We start from the raw sequence: 21447 nt of genomic DNA on the forward strand, positions 1-21447 counted from the left end.
AGGCCACTGGTGTGGCCTCTACAGGGTAGGCAACAGCCCCCTGACTGCCATTAGGTATTGATGAAATCCTTGTACCCATTGTCAGGCCCTACGCTGGTGCAGTGGGTCTTGGGTTCCTACCGGTGCATGACAATGCCCTGCCTCATGTAGTGAGGGTATGCAGGCAGTTCCTGGAAGATGAAGGAATTGATACGCTTGACTGGCCCCCACACTCACGTGATCTAAATCCAGTAGACCACCTCTGGGACATTATGCTTTGGTCTGTATGATGCTGCCAGGTTGCACTTCAGACTGCCCAGGAGCTCAGTGATGCCTTTGTGCAGATCTGGGTCGAGATGCCCCACAGACACCACCTGTCATCTCATTAAGAGCATGTCCTGATGTTGTCAGGCATGCATACAACCACTTGGGGGTCAAACAAACGACTGAGTACCACTTTGAGTTGTCGTAATGAAATTTGGCAAAATTTCGAGGATGAACCTGTCACATAAATTTTGCACTTTTTCACTGTGTCTTTGAAATCAGACCTCTGCAGGTTGATAACTTTCATTTCTATCATCTTTTCCATCATGGCATCTTTTCATTCTTAAAACATTACCCAGTCCAGGTCATGATAGATATCCAGCATGTTTTTCTCCATCTGAGATGTGTCTTCAAAGTGTTCCTTTAATTTCAGTAAGAAATTTAAGACCTGGCTTCAGAGGGGGTTTTTTTTAATGTAAAATTTAACTCATATGTACCTCAACATCCTTGTCCTTCTGCAGCAGGGAATTAGATAGCTCATGAACTTGTCCCTCCAGCTCTTCCACCCTGAGTGTGAGTGTTGTCTTCTCTCCACACAGCTCAGTGATGTGGACCTCCTTAGTGCGAAGCTCTTTAGTTAGCTCCTCTATTAACCTGAAAGCAGAAAGAGAACCAGTCAGTGACATAGAAGGATGGATTTCTTCTCATGTTCTCCAGAACTGAGTAGTTTCTTACCTGTCTTTGTTGTTAGATGGTGACAGGATATTTGGAGGCCTTTCATCCTCTGGGATTTCCTCCATCGCGGCATCTAAGGAGAGGAGGGAAGCATGGGATTGTGATCCAGCCAGCGAGGCCATTCGTTCGGCCTCGCTGCGAGCCAGCTGGGCCTCCTGAAAGAAACATGCACCAAAGCAGTTAAGATTTGGGAAGATTGGCCACTATCACAGAGTATCCCCAAGTGTCAGTATTACAGCAGCAGACCAACCTCCTGCAGGAGCTGAATCTTTGCCTCAAGCACCTGCTGCATGTGGTCAATTTCCTGCTGTCTCTCTTGACACCGTCTCTGTAGCTCTGCCTCATTGTGATTGGTCAGGCTCTCTGCTGTTGTGCTGAAGAAGAAAAGGACATCACAGTCTAATCACAAAATCAATCAGATAGCAGATAGCCCACTGTATATGAGGTTTGGACTCCAATAACCAGGTCATTTGGATCTGGTCAAAATAAATTGAATAAACTGTCATAGTTTAAAATGCAGGGTACATCCAAGTCATCCCTCTCCTGCAATGCTAACACAGTCAGGCTTAAAACAATCAGGCTTACAACACATATTATATATGTTATCATGCAAAAAGGCCTAATAAAATATCTAATCTTACACTTTGAATTGAGTAGCAGCTTATTTAATAAGAGATTTAAAACCCCAGCAGCAGTTTACACACAGATCTAAATGTTGTCCGGGGGGTGTCATTTTTAGAGCATGAGGGAAATATTAGTGAGAGCCAAGACATAATATGATGTCATAGGTTTTCTGTCTGCTACATTGCTCATGGGATTTCCTTAGCCCCTTCCACTAATAGCAGAGATTAAGTAGCACACCACCCGTGGTGTTTATTGTCATAGAAGGGATGATCTCATAATATAAAAGGGTTGATATTTGTAGGGTTGTGCATGAAAAGCAGAATTTTATCCCTTTTATTAGTAGCCTGGACTTTCACCGTTAACTAGAGGCTTGTATCGTAACGATGTCAATTTGCTGTACCTGCTGTTACCTGCAGATGTGTGCGATAAAATACTTAGCTGACACACTCAGCTGAAGGTAAACGTCCACCAAACATGAACAATTTAAACTTTAATCTGAAATTTCTCACACACGCCCTGATACTTTATATTTCTGTGCCAACACATTTGGTGTGTCATGCAACGTCTGACTCCTTTGGACTCCAGCTGTGCAAGCATCTCTCTATATCACTTAGTGAGTCAACAGCGGTATCCCAGAATTCCTGCTCCCAGAATGGCACACGCCACCCTGACGCCACGAGTCCTCTTCTGGACCCTGTCTACATACATTTTTAACTTTATCCACCACATGCAGCAGCTCAGATAACTGGGATATTCTGAACCCATCTGAGCAACGTAAGTGTCTCATGGACAAGTGTCCTTTATGTCAAGTGGACATTCAGGCTGTTCAGACAGCCCACACATCTCTTTTATAATCTTGGTGGGTCAACAACTACCATAAAACTGTTGCAACATATGCTGTACAACCAGACATAATGATGATTAAAAAATACACAAGTATGCCTCAGTTTTTCTACATGATAATAAAAAAATTCTACTGCAGTAAATTAAAGAAATCTGCCAGCGTGAGAAAAAGAATGCACACGCTGCAGAACTCCAGATTCCTTATTTACTGAGCGCACCTGTTCTTCATCAGACAATGAAACACCAAACAGCACCCTCGTAAATCACCTGTGAATGGTCACATGACCAATTACATCCAATCAAAAATCAGTTCTTATATAGGACAAACAATGCTATGGTTGGTGTTTCATGTCTGATGAAGAGCAGCTGGGCTCGAAAAGCTGTTCCATGCAATAAATTAGGACTCTAGAGTTCTGCACTCTGTTTTACCTTTGTCCCATTTTTTGGGCTCTGCACCTGCCCCATAGGATGAGGAGGATGTGAATGGATTGTTTTTTGGTCTCTCTAAGAAATCAATGTGTAAAATTACAGGGAAAAGTTCTGGAAGCTCATTCCCCAGAATATCCTCTAATTATAAAACAAAATGCTTTTGTTAATTCACAGAAAATGCCCTATTTTTTTTCGTACTGTCTGACCCATAGTAAAAACATTAAAATCCTATAGTAGATACTGAAAAAACAGAAACTTTTCTGGCATTGAATTGTTCATCTGATCCTTAATTACTATCTATAAAAGGCCATTTGAGAAATCTTTACCAAGAGCAAAAGTTGTAAAACCTATTGAAGTGTAGTTAAAACTCCAAAATGTATGCTTTCTTTCACACTGGATTTGTCAGGTGCTGGATCTGTGACCCAGCGTTTTGTGTTATTTTATACTGTTGACTTCTTATGTTAATATTCATGTGCTATTCTTAAGTTGAGGTAGAGTTCTAGTATTATTACTGGTTTGTCTTGGTTGAGTTTTAGTCTGGTTTATGTTTTTTCTATTCTTCCTCGTCTATGTAGCTTCCCCTTGTGTCTCTCTCCTCTGTGTCCCTCTCCCTCTCTCGCTCCCTCTGTCTCTTGTGTCAAGTTTGCGTGTCCCAATTCATGTCTCTCCATGCTTCCCATTTTATTTTGAAAGTCTTGTTTCTATGTTCAGTGTGCTTAGTTTTACTTTTCCCTGTTGGGTCATAATCATTGGTGTCAGCTGTGTCTCCCCAGGTGTTTCCACTTCCCTCTTTTCCCTCCTGTGTATTTAAGTCCTCTGTCTCTCTCTGTTGGTGTGTCTGTTTTCCATTCCCTATGTCATGGTGGATCTCAGGTACCTTATGATTCTGGTCAGGTTATGTTCATGTTTTATATTCACAGTTTTTCTTGTCATAGTTACTCTCATACACCTGCTCAGAATCATGTTTTCCTTGTCATAGTTTTGTACAGCCTAGCTTTTCCCAGTTTAGGTTTTAGTTTTAGTTTTGCCCTGGTTCGTTTTTGCCTTGTTTTGTATTCATGTTTTTGGCCAAATAAAAAGCTTGTTTTTTTGTTAAGATTCAGTTCCATCTCCTTCTATGTCTGCACTTGGGTCCACTCCACTAACACAATGGCTGCTCAGCCATGACAGGATTGGGCTCTTTGTCATGCTGATGGTCCCTGAGCCCGATGTTTGACACCCATGCTTTCAATGTTACTCTTACACCACTATTTAATCTCAACATATCCCAGCAAAATCCCAACCTTCAGTTCTTTAATTGTTTAATTCCACAGGGACACAAGATAAAGTGGTCACAAATAGGGATGGGTACCGGTGGGTTCTGACATAAACGGTAGTAACCAGACCGAAAAGCAGCGCACATTTCGGTGCTTTATTTCGGTGCTTTTTTTTCCTGAGCTGTGATACACTTCTAGCCAATCATTTTACGTTTCCGAGGATAGTAGGCGGGTCCAGGTACGTACGTTCTGTTAGAGCAGAGCTACAGATTAAAAATGTCCAAGGCGAAGCGGTCAAAAGTCTGGCTGTACTTCACAGCAAAATATGCAAACTCAGCAGCCTGCAACAAGTGCTTTAAGCTGATACTGTGATACTGTCAAAGGAGGTAACACCTCAAATCCGATGAAACACCTGGCAATGCATAGCGTTTTTTTTAAAAGCCCAGAAATGCGCCGTATGATAGCTTGCTGCGAGACCTCACACCGAGCACATCTACTGTGCGTGGGTTGCCTGTTATCGGACCTGGAGTTAGCAACATCCCCCAAAAACCCCGAAGAGGAGAGTCTTGGCCCCTAGCCCTGTCAGTGTAGCAGAAATGATGATGGCAGCAGCAGCCGTTCTTCTCTGGGTGAGTAGCTTAATGTTGTTCGTGTGTAATTTACGTTGAGTAGGCTAACCACGTTATTACATTAATGCATGTAAGGTGAACTAGCAAACCTCATCATAGCTACATGCGGCTGTCTTCTTGTTTGATGGCAGATACTCCCTGCACCCTGGCCAAAAAGGCTAAAATGACCAAAGAAAAAGTGGAAAACAGTTAAACATGACAGGTTTTGGACAAAGTTTGTGTTTTTTCCATTGATTAAGCACTGCTTCCAGCCAAGAGTGATACCATATATGCCCTATAGCTGCAGAAAAGGCTAACATTGATATCTTTTTACAAAAAACCAGCTGAACATGAGAGATTTTTGGACCAATTTTGTGTTCTCCATTCTTTAAGCACCGGTTTGAGCACCGTTTGAGCACCGGCACCGTTTCAAAAGTACCGATTTGGCACCGGTATCGGATAAAACCTAAACGATACCCATCCCTAGACACAAATGAGAACACATATTTAAAGGTTAATGATCTACGCTTTGGCTTACTGTGTGTGTGTGTGTGTGTGTGTGTGTGTGTGTGTGTGTGTGTGTGTGTGTGTGTGTCTACCAGCAGCTGCATGGCATATGAGCTTTTAGTCATATGAAGTGTTACCATAGTTAAGACAGGACCATGTAGAGCATTACATTTATTATCCAGCAAGAACACCACTTCATGAAAGCCAAATCAGAAAAGAAAGTTAACCAAGTGCTGTGGTAATGTGTACATCAGTGAAAGAAAAGAGAAAAGACCACAGAAGAAGAAATGCAATAGAGATTATTAATAATCACAGAACATGTCTGAAGAATATTTCAACTTGATTGTTATTGATCTTTAGTTTCCAATTGGCGTTGCATCTGTCTAATTGTTATAATCTGTTAGTAGTATTTACCTTATTGTACTTTAACAACTAATTCTGATGAATATTTGTGGACTTACAGGGCTTTGTCCAAAAGGTCCTGTTTCTCCTGAAGCTCCTGCTTCAAGCTCTCTACTTCCACCTTCAGCTCGATGTTCTGCAACAGATGAAGAGCATCAAGATAATCAGTTAACACATCGTGTTATCTTAAAACAAGCTCACTCCTCGGTGCACCACCTCCTCTGCCTTATCTTAAAAATAAAACATGTGTGAGGCATAAAGAATAAAAACGAAATCATGTGAAATCTTTCATCAGTAATAAAAAATTGATTTGAGCTTCATTATTGTTAATCTACTAATAAAATAAATAAATAAATAAAACCCTCCTCATGTGGCCTTAGTTGCTAAGTAACCGTGGTACCTACAGCAAAACATGTGACATTTTTTAGATTCTTATTTACGGCGCGGTGAAAACAAAAAACAGTTGTGGTTCCTTGACTAATATTCACAGTTTTATGGCTTCTAAGCCGCTTTAACTGTCTTAAGTCTGTAAAATTATGTTTATTACCCAAGCTTGCTAGCTTTAGCACACTCTGGTCCAAAGATGGTCACTTTATGATCCAAAGAAAATGGCTACAGCCAAAATGCAAAACTTTCTGAGTTCACAAATGACAGGTGGTTAGACAATAAATTAGGCAATAAATATGGCTGATCCTTTTGTGCAGAATGGATATATATGTATATGATAAAATGTGGAAAAGCTTTTAAGTTTTCATCACTCTCTCTGCTTTTGATTTGCTGTTTGTGTAAATCTCTGTCACATATTTAGCACTCATTTGTCTTGGTCCTTGTTCAGTGTCCTTAACCACTACATCTCAGGCTGTAATTGCCCCGTCTCTGCTGAGTGAATCAAGGCTTCATGGGTGTTGTGTGTCATCAGTGCGGAGCATCTGACCGAACTGTCACGGCTGGTATATTTAGAGCTGGAGAATTCAGAGCAGCTCAGATACTCGCTCGCTGTGGCCAAAAGCTGAACTCCACAGTTTGTTTACCTGCTGAGGTCCACAGGGGACATTTTAGGTGCCAATCGGAGCTCTCACACAGTGTTAGAGGACTGACAATTTAATCGTGGGGATCGTTCTTTCCATTCTGACCTCAGCAAAGCCAGAGAGGACAGATTATCTGTCTGTCTCTGTCTGTCCGCTGCAGGCTGAACAAATGCAGCTCTCAGTGGTCGGTACTGAGCAATTTAAATGTTCAGTTTTATTCCGCCTTCAAGCACGTGTGTTGACCTTTTCCTCTTTGCTGTTAGAGAGCTCTCCTGTTAAGAGTATCCAGAACTACTAACAAAAAAAAAAATCAATCACCCTGAAACTAACCAATATTCATGAACTATGAGTGCTTAAATCCGCAGGGCTCTGCAGCTGTAGAGCTGCAAGTATTAGTTGACTATCAAATTACTGATCAAAAGAAAACTGATTGAATATCTAAAATAACAATTATTACCTCGGCCCTGGACGTCATGTGCGGGGTCATTCTGTCTGTAAACACAGTAGCTCAAAAATATTTCAATGAAATGTTCAAACTTTGTAGTTGTGTAGAGTCAGATCATGTTAACAATCTATGAAAATTTCAGCGTAATGTCTTATGATAAACAATCCTTTTCAACTTATGTTACTAAGTCATGCAACAGCAGCTTTAACATATGCAATAAATATGTGATAAATGGGTTCCAGATTCCTGATGATATGAAGCCTGTCTAAAGACTCTGATAATAGCAAACATGTATTCCCGTGTGTGTGCATGTTTGTGTTTGTGTGTGCGTGTGCATGAGACAACAACATGGTTTACAGGAACTGTCTCGCAAAGAGCTCTATATATAGCCACCCATCACCGTGCACCTGCTACTTTGGCCTCTCCTGGCCTGACGGCCCTCAGCAACACATCCACTTTTAACTAAGGGTAGGGGGATGGCTGCACTTCGAACCTTGACAGGCTCACCACACAGAAATTGAACACACCTGTATCATGGGGAGTGATCAGCTAATAGTGATGTGCTATCACATCAGCTTCAATTCTTGGAATTATTATCCTGCTCATCCTGTTTTAACTGATACCAAAGATTTACATGGTTTGGTAGTATCGATAACATTAATTATACTGACAACAGCTTTTTAGATGAGTAATTTCTTTAGAAATCCATAATTTCAATGTAGATGTACAATGACAATAAAGGGGTATTCTATTTTATGCTATTGTATTCTATTCTAATTTTAAGGGTCCTTCAATAACTTCCCCAAGTTCCACACTTTTCCAGACTAAAGACTCTGGACATCTTTGTGGATTTTAAGAACATATTTGACATCACAGTGCAAATAGCTTGATGAAAACTATAGAAATAAATGTTTTAAAATCCAAATTTTAACATGTACCTTATAAACCCACCTACGTTTTTACCACCCAGTAAATTTGCGAATCTCTGTAAAATATAAATAAAAACAAAATGCAATGATATCTAAATTTTTAAGCCCATATTTTCTTTACAATAGAAGATAAAAAAAAATGTAACGTGTTTAAAGTGCAACATTTTACTATGAAAAATATCAGATAATTGAGTTTGACGGCAGCAACTTTTTTTCAAAAAAGTTGGGACACGGACAACAAAAGGTCAGAAAAGTATGTGGTGGTATAGAAGACTGAGTTTCTCAGAAGTAAAGATGGACAGAGGTTCATCAATCTGTGAAAAATATATAATCAAACAATTCTGAGAATCTGGAGAAATCTCTGTGCGCAAAGGACGAGGTCAAAAACCAGTACTGGATACCTGTGATTTTGGGCCTTTAGTCAGGACATGCATTAAAAACACAAATGATTCTGCCATGGAAATCACTGCATAGACTCAGGAACACTTTCCAAAATCAGTTTCTGTGAACACAGTTCACCGTGTCATCCACAGTGCTGGTTAAAGCTCTATCATGCAAAGAAGAAGCCACATGTCAACATGATCCAGAAATGCTTGCATCAAGGCAGTTTATATTTTAAAGTAGAGATCCTTTAATAACACCGAGAAAACCCCAACAATCAAACGACCCCCTTTGAGCAAGCACTGGCAACAGTAGGAAAGAAAATCTCCCTTTTAACAGGAAGAAACCAGGGATGGGCAGACATCTGCTAATGGGAGGAAAACTGTTCTGTTTCCCAAAAATTCTGTTTTGGAAAAAAAATGGATGCTGCATCCTCTGGACTGAAGAGGAGAGGGACCGTCTGGCTTGGTGTCAGTGCTGAATTCAAAAGCGTGCATCTTTATAAAGGTTTAGATCGCATGAACTCCCATCCAGACAAAGTCTTTTTCGGGAAGGCCTTGCATATTTCAGCAAGACAAACTGGATACCACATCTATTACAACAGCATGGCTTCAAAGGAGAAGATTCCAGGTGCTGAACTGACTTTCCTGCAGTCCAGTTGAGAAACTAGAATCCTATAACAGACTATCACAGGACAATGTTCCTATCCAAACGTCTGACAGCTGGTCTTCTCAGTTCCCTGACGGATTACAGACTGGTGTTAAAAGAAGAGAGGATGACACAGACCCAACTAAAACGAGCTAATATGTTTCATAAAGATGCTAAATTTTTCACTTTACGCATTCGATTTGTTTTTTGTTGTTGTTTTTTTTACATCCTATTGCAAATAAAATATGAGTTTATGAGATTTGAAAAAAGTTGCATTTTGTTTTTATTTATTTTTTTCAGAAAATACTTTTTTTGGAATTAGGTTTGTAGATCCTGGCTGCTTGTGATATTATACTGTGAAATGCTGTGTATATTTGTAGTATATTGCCATGTTTTCCTACTAATTATTGTAATCGTGTACCCATCATGTACTTGGGACAGTTACATGGTGCTAAGCTATTTTACAGGCTGTGATGTACAGGTTTATAGGTACCTCTCTGTGGGAATGCTGTGCTGCTAGCTGTTCTGTTGACAGAGCTGACCTGGCTCTCTCAAACAATGGTAAATATTTAGGGTTTTCTGGCTTCTTTAAACTCATCCATCCATCCAGCACAAAACGCTTTTTTTCTCAACTTTACCATATAAAATAGTAAGGACTCTAAAACTGAACATTTGAAGAAACAATTAAACACATTATTACATATTTATACCACACTATGTTTCTCAAATATGTTTAAGATGTGACTGAAAGTGAAACATACAAGCACGTGTTACGATGACACATGTGATAAATACATCAGTGCACTGAAGCCGGCTCTATAAATAGAGATTCTTGGGCTCTCAGAGAGATCACTATGTACCCAGGACTAACACGCCAGCCTGTACTGTATTACACAGAGATGCTTCGGAGGAAAGATGGGAACATTATCACTCTGTCATGATATTCAACACGAGCAGCTCAGGTCGGATAGCATCCACAGAACAAAGATTTAGTCTCCAAATAAAAAGTGCTTTGACTGATTAGCCTTTAGTCACACAGAGTGGGGCCTGTGAGGCACACGGATTAAACTCCAGCTGCATGTCTGTACAACATGGGATCGAGTTTACCCAATCACTGCTGGTATGCAGTAATAGCGGAGGATAAGAGGACCAACGCTCAGGTCTTGTTTGGCTGGATTAAGCAGCCATTAATTTCTCATATCAAAGAGTCGGTGGTGATCAAAAAGGAATTAGAACCAGGGGAGAACGAAAGTGATGAAGAGACGCCGGCTGGCTTTTGCAAACAGACAACAGCTGAACTGGGTCACCTTACTGTAGGTGCACACTTTGCATGCAGAGATGGACGCAGAAAACACATTTAGAAGCAGAGCAAAGCAGCATGTTCACAGAAACAGCATCCTCATAGAGACTCTATGAGAAAGACCATTGTTTTTAGATCTGCAACTAATTATTACATCTGTGAGTTTCTTGCTTTGCTCAGATAAGCAGACAATTCTCACTGTCGATCAATGAATCTATTTAAAAATCTAATATTTTAATATATTCTGTATATTTTGACGATCTTAAAATTAATTATTGATTCTAGCACTGATTTAAAGCCAAGCATTCATTACTCCAACTATGACACTGTAACAGGTGACCTGCAGTACCAACACTCTAACCATACTTTTCTGATGCTATATTTAGCTTTATGATTCTAGCTACCCTTGTGTCTGTTTGTCAAGATTAAACTAAAACTACATGTAAATACATTTCAAAGGTGGAGCACAATCTTTAAAACTGCACAACTGGTTATGGGTTTTTGGTGGAGGATGTGCTGTCTGGATCCCTTCCTACTATATATATTTTAACTAGTTGTGGACTGTATCTTTTATTTTGTGCTCTCACAGTTTCACTCTGTATAAAAAATGTTTTGCTTGGGACAAAACCAACTTTAAAACCATTTCCAGAGATGTTCTCCCCTTAAAGCAGCACAGAATCCTAACAGACTTCAATAACCTAGTCTGTTGGAGTATTACATAATACTGGTGCTGTCGTGTTAATATTTTATTAATCAAGCCAGGGATCATGAAAATACAGTTAAAGCAATCTGAACAACATCTCTAGAAAGTGTGAATACTATGACTCCATCCTTTTACTTTAACATAGTCCATATTTCGAGAATATCTGAAGATATACTGTTGGCTGATTTTTTTAAATTTAATTTAATTGATTTGTTTGGGGGTTGTTTTTGGGTTTTTTTTGCTTCTATTAAAATCAGCTAGATCCTTGCAAAATTCAGGCTCTTGCATAAAATTATGGCTATGCAATCTACGCAATCACTGCAAATGTAAATCTAAATTGACATTTTCAAGTTTCGAATCAATTCACGTATCTAAAATACTGATTCCAGGACAAAAGCTTTACCAAGTTTCTAAATAAATGCTCCAAGCACCAATTATTTTAATTAATGTATAAGGCATATTGTTTTGCTGCACTTCAAATCAGTTCAGAGAAAATAAATATGAGATGCAATATGAGCATCCAAATGGAAGACAAATAGAAAAAAATTTAAGCATGTGTTTTACATCTTATACTCTGATTTAGAGCAGGGCAATATGCCCCAAAATATTTATCACGATATACATTTGAAAATTTGCGATAACGATATAACTGCCACTAGACAAAATACTTTACAACTCCACAACTTTATTAGTGCAAAAAAACCCAAAGATCAATGTATTTTCACTTAAACAAGCAGCTTTTTTATGTGCATTAAAGTTATATAAAAATTTAACAGTGCAAATGCAAATTCCTTGCTGAGAGTTTAACCAAAAGGCATTTCCAGTGGAAAGTGGCCGACATATCCTCAGCACAACCATGTATAATATCCACAAAACTTAAAAAGAGGTTATAACACACAATACGGTAATATTATGTTGAAGCACAGTACGTACGTGCCTGCCTACGATAGCCGCAACGCTCCGACAATCCATCAAGCGGTGCAGGTTTGTAGCTTAGCAAAGTCGTACTAAAACATTTGACAGATTTTTGAGCGCCGTGTACGACATAAAATCATTTCGAGGTCAGTAAAAACAACCAGAATTCATACATAAGGCACACGGGATTATAAGGGGCACTGTCGATTTTCATAAAAATCAAAGGACTGATTTTAAGTGTGCCGTATTTTTCAAAAAACACGGTAATAACGACGGCCCGCTAGCATGCTCTACCAAAAATAGTGCTTTGTTGTGTATCTGACAGCCGAAAGCTAAACCAGTTCCACACCACTGAAGTTGCAGCATTTTTACAAACTAAGTCTGGTTCATCCGTTTCATTCAACGATCCTTTCGCCCTTCTCATTGCCGCCATGCTTTTTCCGCCATGTGCGTATGAAAAGAAAGGCACTGCACATGCGCATTTTACCCATATTCTATCATGATATTTCATTTTCTTATCGTTGCCCAACATTATACCGGTATTACCGTGAAAGGTATGATATGGCCCAGCCCTACTCGGATTTAAACATGAATGCCATTACAAGCAATGTAATTACAAGAATTAACTATAGATAAAATACGCATTTTTTATGATATAATGTTAAATGTGTTACTTACATAACTAAATTACAGTATAAGACAAATCTTATAAGATCTACAATGTATCCATATAAAACATAAACCTTTACAGTATCTACAAATGCAAATGTATTTGCAAAATAAAATAAGGTATCCAGATTCAGGTTGTCATGAAAACCGCTGTATAAAACAAGTTATTGTTAGTATTATTACTGACACAACTAGAGCTTCAATGTCAATTTAATATCTCTTTTGATAACGTTTGTGCTACTCTTTCATTTTGAGTTGTAATAAAAAGTAATAAGGTTCAACATTTTACTTACAGCTCACACACATCCAATAAATATTTTTTCATGACAGGAGTCATTTGATTTTTATTATAAGCTATTTTCTGACATTGTGGTGTTGTTCTACATGTTTATGCAGCCTTGGATGTGTCTGAGTGTTTCTGTGCTGTGAATCAAACAATGGGCACAAAACCCCAAATGCCAGTATGAAGCACCCCGGATAGGAAAAGAGAAGCCAGCCAAACCAGCCAGAAACATGTACTGCATTAAAAATACTACAAAAAGAGGTAGTTGGAGGTTAGTGTTTCACAGGACAGCCATGTCTTGTAACACGCACTTGGTAAAGTCCCATCACCTCAACCAAACCAGTGTGACAGCTGGATCAACAAACATGTCTCAGTAAAGCAATGGTTTATGACAGTCACCACATGTGACTGATAAATGAATAAATTCATTTAATTAACTGTAAACACAAAATCAGCTATCACCAAAAGTCAAGTAGTTTGCCACTACTTTCCTAATAATTAGAGAGCTGTCCCACTCACCGTGCGGTAGACATCTTCACTGCTCTCCTCATACTTCTGCTGGATCCTCTCCTCCAGGAAGTAGATTCGGAGCTTGAGGCTGAAGTTCTCCTTCTTCAGGTCATTCAGGTGCTGTGATAAAGTACGGTAACCGTTAGACATGACTGTCAAAGTGCATCCACACTGCTTGACATGATGTCCATCATAGATCAGAAATGAATAGCTGTCCTCGACTTCTCCATGTCATGGAGAAAAGGAGTCCATTTCAAAGTACAGCAGCTCTTAAGCATGCCCTTTTGTTAGAGTCCAGGAACTGACAGATATGCCTTCCTCAAAAAAAAAAAAAAGAATATTTACAAAGTGTCATTCTTGCATCTAACAGGCCATAAGGACACAATCTACAAAATCACTCACACATACTAAATCTAACACACTCACACATACATGCACACACACACACACGCGCGCGCTGAGGTTTTCAGGGGCGTTTGCAGTGCAGAGGGCTACTCTGCAGCCCGGCGGTCAGAGATGCAGCCGTGCGAGCTCCATGGTGTGTTGTGGTCTGCACAGGAAGGGGACAGGAGCTTATCTTACTGGGGGGAGACATGTCTGGAATCCCAGACTGCCACGGGAGATGGGAGGAAAGGGAGAGGAGGGGAGGAGGGAGTCAAAAAGACTCACAGTTACTTGTGATATGAAAGGAAATCTCACACCTCTGTAAAAAAAAAAAAAGGGGGGTGGGGGGGGTGAGATGTGAGGCACTTTCTGATCTTTTCTTTTTGTCTGCATTGTTTTTCTGTATGGATTCAAACCACTGTCAAAATCCACCACTGCTGAACTTGGGATATGACAATTTTTCTATAACACCTGCTTTATTTTTTATTTAGCTTTGCTATAGTTTAAGTAACTAAACTTTCACAACCAAATTAGTACCTGTCATATCCCATTCTGGGGGTTTTCTGAAGCTCCTTTTCTTAAAAATAGTATATAAATATCATCTTCAATATCTTACTCAGGGTACAGATTGTCTTAACCTAAACATTCACGGTGAGTTAAATGTAGAAGCCAGTTGGGAAAATTAGCAGTAGCAGTAGCTCTTTTAGCCTCTTGCATTATTAGAAAATGTATTTTTTATTTATGGTTTTGACAGAAATGTCAGTTTGTGGCAGAAGCAGGAGATATTTCAGATAAAGAAAACCACAGAAAAATCCATTCTTGCTTTCAGCACTAAAGTGCAAACAAAGTTAGCAAACAGCTAAAGCCGTTTAACAATAATTAGCTAAATAGCTCTTTCTAAAGCTCTTTTAGTGAGCTACAGGAAAAGCAAATATGGGACATATGGCTGACTGGAAGCAACACATATGAGTATGTGTCGATGCTAATGTTGTTTTGCATCTTTTGGAACCTTGCTGTCATTTTTTTTCTCCTCTTACACTAATAATGATGTTGAAGATGGATTAGCCCACCCTGATTTTACCATAGCCTGTGATAGCTACACAATCAGCTCTGGGAATGAAGTTGAGAGACACTGGTGGGAGTGAAACAGGCAGGTGAGTGGAAAGAAGTTAAAGAAATAGGAAACCTGGGAGCAGTGAGCCACAGTGCTATTAATAGGTAGCTGTCCTCAATCTCACTGTGGAGAATCCCTGAATGTCCCTCAGAGAAACTAGCAAACTGAAAGAATTGAACTCAAGAGTGAAAAAGGAAAAACGGGTTCTACATATCCTAACAATACAAACATAAGCTGAAACCAAGTGTGAAAAGATTGGATAATACAGAGACACAGACAGGACAATTAGATCATTTTTAGTTCATGATGCTTTCAGTGAGTGTGTCCATTATAGTGTCAGGTTACATGCTGTTGCTAAATAATTCAGAGCAAAGATAGGCTGGGCGCCAAGCAGAGTCTCCACGTGACATCAGGGATGACATCATCTACCTCTACATTTAAACTCTGCACACAACATAGTCGCATCCTCATAAATAATCACACACGTGTCCACTCTTCATCAAAGAGAAATAAATTGGATTTATGATGTGTATGTATAACTCTGCACTGTGTTGTTTGAAGTGCTGTTTGGTGTAAATGTGCCGGCCACGCTCTCTCAGAAATTACCTCAGCTCTCGTGACTGTTTGGTCCCTGATCCCATTTTAACTGGGCTTATCAGCTCCTCCAGCAGGTTTTATTCTTATAAAGTGCATGTCCAAAAACACACATTTTTAGAGACAAGCACGGAGATGTCATATACTGTGGAGAACCTGGGGATCCGTTTCTTGGTCTATAACAGTCTCTTTAATTGAATATAGTAGTAGAAGAATTTAGGTTGCTGATGTTATTATTGGGTACATTGCAAATGAGCGATATACTGTATTATTTGCACTGGCACCCCAAATAAAAAGTAAAAAAGAGCAAATGATTGCTCTAACATGCAGTTCAGAAACAGTCACAAGGTTTAATGAAATAATTTGTGTTGCTGGACATGAATTTTCTCCCATTTCTTTTAAATACCGATGATTTTTGTCTGATTTTACTTTCACTGAATTGATATCATTTCATATTTTCTGTGAGACCATGCACTAACAGTTAAACATTATGGGTTCCCTGTGATGATTTGTTGTCTTCTAGGGCAAGACTTTGCAGTAGCATGCATATGGAGGCATGTGCAGTGCTGTGGAAAAGTATTCCCCCCCTTTCTGCTTTCATAGTTTTTGGCATATTTGTCACACTTAAATGTTTCAGATCATCAAACAAATTTCAGTATTAGACAAAGATATCCTGAATAAATACAAAATACAAGTTTTAATTAAGCTATCCAAACGTACCCAAGGTATCCTATCCAAAAGTAATCGCTCCCCAACCCTAATAAACTAGTTGTGCAACAACAATTGCAATCAAGTGTTTGTGATACCTGACAATGAGTCTTTCACAATACTGTGGAGGAATTTTAGCCCTCTTACTTGCAGAATTCTTTTAATTCAGCCACAATAGAGGGTTTTCCAGCATGAACAGTCTGTTTAAGGTCATGCCAAAGGATCTCAATCTTATTTAAGTCGAGACTTTTACTAGGTCCCTTCAAAAACTTCATCTGATTATTTCTATGCCATTTAGAGGTGGACTGGCTGGTGTGTTGCAGATCATTGTCCTGCTGCATAACCCAAGTGTGCTTGAGCTTCAGGGCATGACCTGGTGGCCCATACAGTCTCCTTTAGGATTTTCTGGTAGAGAGGCGATTCATAGTTGCATCAATTACAGCAAGTCATCCAGGTCCTGAAGCAGCAAAGCAGCCCCCAACCATCACACTAACACATCCATGTTTGAATGCTGGTATGATTTCCTTTCTGTGAAATGCTCTTTAGTTTTATGCAGCTTTAACAGGACTCAAAACTTCCAAAAAGTTCAACTTTTGTCTCGTCAGTCCAAAGAATATTTTTCCAAAAGTTTTGGGGATCATCAAGATGATTTCTGATGTTGACGTGCTCTTGGAGTAATTTTTGTAGGCCAACTATTCCTGGGAAGGTGGTCGGCCAAGTTTTCTCTATTTGTGGACAATATCTCTCACTGTAGTTCAACGGAGTCCCAAAGCTTTAGAAATGGTTTTGTAACCCTGTCCACACCGATATATGTCAGTGACGTTGTTTCTCAGTTGTTTTCTTAGATCGTGGTGTGATTTGCTGCTTTTTGAGATCTTTTAACCGACTAAACAGGTTAAATTTAATTGATGTGTTGCTTCAACAGTTCTGACAGTAATGTGGCCTGGATGGGTTTTTTAGTTTCAGGTTGTTGTTGTTGTTGTTGTTTGTTTGTTTTTAAATGAAATCCCTGTAGAAACGTAAGCATGGCAAAACTGTCCATCTATCTCATTAAAAAGGGTGCGATTTTTCTGTGCTTGTGTAAGGTGACAGAAAAACATATACTGCAATTCATCCCGTCTTTATTATCAGTTTTCACTTTAGTAATGCATCGGGAAATCACATATGAATATTATAGCATTATAGCAAAAATAAATGAGTTCTACATGTACAATTAGGGCCATAATTTGTTGGAAAACAAACATGCTTTGTAGTTTTGCCTCTGTACCCCACCACAGCGCTTTTTAAATCAATTTTAAATCAGTATGTAACAACTCTTTAGGAAATGCTACCATTTTATACACAACTGCCCATTTTCAGAGGCTCAAAACTAATTGGACACTTGACTCACAAGCAGTTTCATGGCCACTTCCCTTGTTATTTCATGGCAAATGAATCGAACGTAATATCTGAAATTGATTCAGTGCTGAATTTGTATTTTATAGCTTTTCACTGTCATTTTAAATATGAGCCCCTAAAGGACATCAGATTAGACTAAACACCAAAATAAGCCTCTCAGAGAAACCGTGAAAAAACATTAGGAGTGACCAAATCATCAGCCTGTATATTCTTACTCTCTGCTCAGATTTAGACAAATGCTGCAACACTGATCAAACAGTGCTTCATAGTTCAAAAGGGTAATGACCCAAAGCTACACAGATTCTCAAGGCACAGAAATGGGATATTCATCAATGGATAAGCCAGTGACCTGATCTCAACTGTACAGAGCATGCTTTTATGGCTATTCAGTACAAGCCGAAGGCAGAAAGACCCACAAACAAGCAGCAACTGACAATGGCAGCAGTAAACATCTAGCAGAGCATCTCCAGGGAAGAAATACAACATATGGTGATGTCCATGGGTTTTAGACTTCAGACAGTCATTGACTGCATCCAAGTATTAAAAACAATCCATATCTATTTTCTTCTGCTTATCCATGTCAGTACAGAGGGAAAACTTACAAAAAATGCAGTTTATGGACCTAACTGTGTAGGCAAGGGAACATTCATTTGCAAATAACATTTTATTTGTAATGTCTTTTTTTAAAACTGCAGAAAACATTAAAATGCTAATTATGACTTTGGCTTGGAGTTTGTGTCAGTGATATTGTGAGTGCTCTGAACAGCACCCTGCCAGACATTAAAAGGAATACTTAATATACTCTCTTCTAATGTGACTGCTACAATGCCCAGCAATAGTGCAGCAGACACTGGGAACCTAAAGTGGGCCATGCAGTAGCCAGAGGCAGATTTTTAAAATACCAGGAGAGTTCTGGGTGTTTTCCATCCACATTTCTCCACTCGCAGGTGCTCTCCTTTTCAGTACGGTATTTTTAAAACATGCTCTCCAGATGGTTGGAGTATGTGCGTGAATTCCTGGGTTAGACTATCCTTATTTCCTCAATACTGATCTCTGACTTTATCTTTTTTTTTCTGTGAGTCCATGAAGCCACTAGATGGCAGCATGAAGCATGTATTCATCTGGCACATAATTCATTCAAATGCAGCATCATGGGGATGAAGAAGTGTCCCTCACATCAAACTCCATGATATCTAAAAATAAAAGCTCTCACCTGTTCGAACTGCTTGAGCGTGTGAAGCTGGAGAGGGGGAGAGTTGTCTGTTTCATCACTGCACAAATCTAAACAAGGGGAAAAGGTGCGTTCAAAAAACCTGAAAACTCATGGAAATATTAAGTTATGTGTAGGAGGGGGGGGAGGGGGGGGGGATACACACCTGTCATGTGACCTGTGATCTTAGATGAAGGATCTTGAGTACTGTGAAAGAAATGGCAAAAAAAAGCAAAGTCAGCACTGAATGAACATAAACAGACAAGACAAGAGTGAGTGAAAACCTGCACAAGTAGATCCATTCCAACACAAAACAGTCAAGTAATGGTCTCTCCGTTTTACTGCGTGCCCTTAAAAACAAAGAGCTCTTCCTGAAATTTAAAAGCCACTAAAAGCCCTTTCAGTATAACAGCATGATGTCATTTGCACCTCTGTATTGGAGTCTCAGCAGGGGAGAGAAGAGATAAGAGAGGAGCCACGGGGTCAAAGTTCAACTGGGCTTCACTACCAACTAACGGAGGGGGTGTTTGCCTTTACAGTCACCCCTAAGGTTAGAAATAACGGCAGTAAGATGCAGACAGTCTGGGTCAACACCCAAACAGTATACAGACAAATATGCCCAACATTAGGCCAACTGCTACTGCCCCATCAGTGCTCCCCCACTTCATGGGGAATGCCCCTGACAGCTGCTGGGTCAGTAAATGTAAAGACAGCTGTATGCATGCCAAAGGGTTTTAAAAGTTCACCAGGTGGACAAATGGTATACATGCTGTAGTATTTTGGTAAACAGCGCATCCAAATCACAACTGTCTTACACAACTGTTCCCTTAATGCAGATATAGGTCAGATGGTGTGGTCACCATGGAGAATTTGAGCTATGTGATGAGTGGTTATCAAAAACCATCCCTTATTAATGAAAGTCAAGCTTTCATCTCTTAAGCACTTGGTGGGCGTACATGAAGGAATTCAGCCTTAGTTATCACTTCTAGGACAGCTGCATTGAGCGCCTCCAAGGCCCTACTGCCCACCTGCACCGATGAGCCCTTTAAGCAGCCTAGTTGGTGCATGCAGTTTATGTTTATTCCTGCAAAGTAGGTCAGAAACACCGCGTCTTTAATGGCATCTTCCATCAGAAACCCTTTTACAAATGTAGCTGTGTAAGGATAAATGCACACATGCGCAATCACAGAGAGACATTTGCATCACCCCCGATAGCTTTATTCTCCGATCCGCGGCTACTGTGTGTGAGTAGCCCTGTGAGGAGAGAAAAACGGCCTTTTATCCAGGATGGATGATGGGTGCACATCAAGTGAGAGAAAATAACTGAAATGGCCTGACTGTAGCAGCAGTCAGTGCTCTGATTGAAACCGCGGTTTGTATCGCCGGAGTCGTGTTTTTGTTAAAAATGCCAAATAAGCATCCGTCTTCCGCTGCGGTGTCCCCCCGCACACAATCAGCCACCTCACCTCTCTGACTCTCCCCAGACTTGCTCCGGCGACGATGAGCTCCACTCCATAAAGGCTATTCCGTCATTTAACGGGCATCCATGCCGGAAAGCATCGCTGCGTTCAAATCAGCCGTACATCACTCATTTTTGTTTGGAGTACATGAGCCACATCCACACAGGAGCACGCTATCCGCAGCGGCCGAGGCATCGCGCACCGCTCAGGTTTGGAGGGGGTGTGTGTGCGTGTGTGTGTGTGTGTGAGAGAGAGAGAGAGAGAGAGGATGCGCGCCCTGAAAATGAAAAGCAAAGGATGCTACGAGCCCACACAAGAGAGTGCCACTAATGTTGATTCAGCCCTCCAGGAGAGCAGCTGGGGGCAGGAATATACCCACTCTTTTAAAGATATAGACACCACAGGGTTGGGTTGCCTTCTTTAGCAGTAATGTGTAGCCTACATTTCTGATTTAATTGGAAATTGCAGGTTTCCCTGTTTTCAAAGCAAAACTGTTGCTCAGTAGTTGTGTTAAATATTAATTATGCTATAGTCCTGCTCTTTGTCATGCAGTCATACGAATAATAAACTCTGGAGAACAATGGTGAAACCAGTAGATATTTGAAATTATAAATAGCAATAAAACAGCTTTTTTGGTTCTGATGCGAAGTCGTTTTGGAACAGCAAGTGATGGATATGATTTCTTATTACTGATGGGCTGGAAGTGAGTTTACTTTCACTCACTTATCTGATGTAATATATCAGATTTAATAGCGCAGGCCTTTTCCATCTCAAATGTATTTTCCAGGAACGCATGAAATAAATGTTAGAGATTCAAATGATTTCCAGATCAGAATCCTAAATTATAGACTAACCATACTGTAACCTTCAGATTATATTAATCCCAGAACCAATAATCTCATCACAGTGACTCAGTTATTTTCAGTAAAATGATTTCAGGATGCTTTCAAGTCTGCTGGGACTGATTATAGCTCTGTTTTTACGGCTTATTATAAGATTGTTGGGGTTTTGTTTTTGTTTGTTTTTTTTAGTTCAACCTGAGTGAGAAAGCAAATTTAGACTTGTTCCACACAGCTGCAGAGACTGGCCACACTTTTATCTGTTTAAGGAGAATGGTGGTG

At 39.8% G+C, this 21447-nt stretch overlaps 1 protein-coding gene across 1 annotated transcript in view; it reads right to left on the reverse strand.

The window, feature by feature from the left end:
- The window catches only part of LOC309693797 (myomegalin), a 49442-nt gene extending 28792 nt beyond the window's left edge, over positions 1-20650 (reverse strand). The window contains exons 1-8 of the mRNA XM_082513346.1: positions 20333-20650; positions 19033-19073; positions 18870-18937; positions 13468-13578; positions 5707-5783; positions 1229-1352; positions 979-1133; positions 741-897 (exon numbers count right to left, since the gene is read on the reverse strand). Coding sequence (XP_082369472.1) covers positions 741-897; positions 979-1133; positions 1229-1352; positions 5707-5783; positions 13468-13578; positions 18870-18937; positions 19033-19073; positions 20333-20382 — 783 coding nt within the window. The 5' untranslated portion in view covers positions 20383-20650. The remainder of the gene's footprint in view (positions 1-740; positions 898-978; positions 1134-1228; positions 1353-5706; positions 5784-13467; positions 13579-18869; positions 18938-19032; positions 19074-20332) is intronic.
- Between the last annotated feature and the right edge of the window lie 797 nt (positions 20651-21447).

Source organism: Aulonocara stuartgranti (genome assembly GCF_965226115.1).
Source record: "Aulonocara stuartgranti genome assembly, chromosome: 18".
NCBI lineage: Eukaryota > Metazoa > Chordata > Actinopteri > Cichliformes > Cichlidae > Aulonocara > Aulonocara stuartgranti.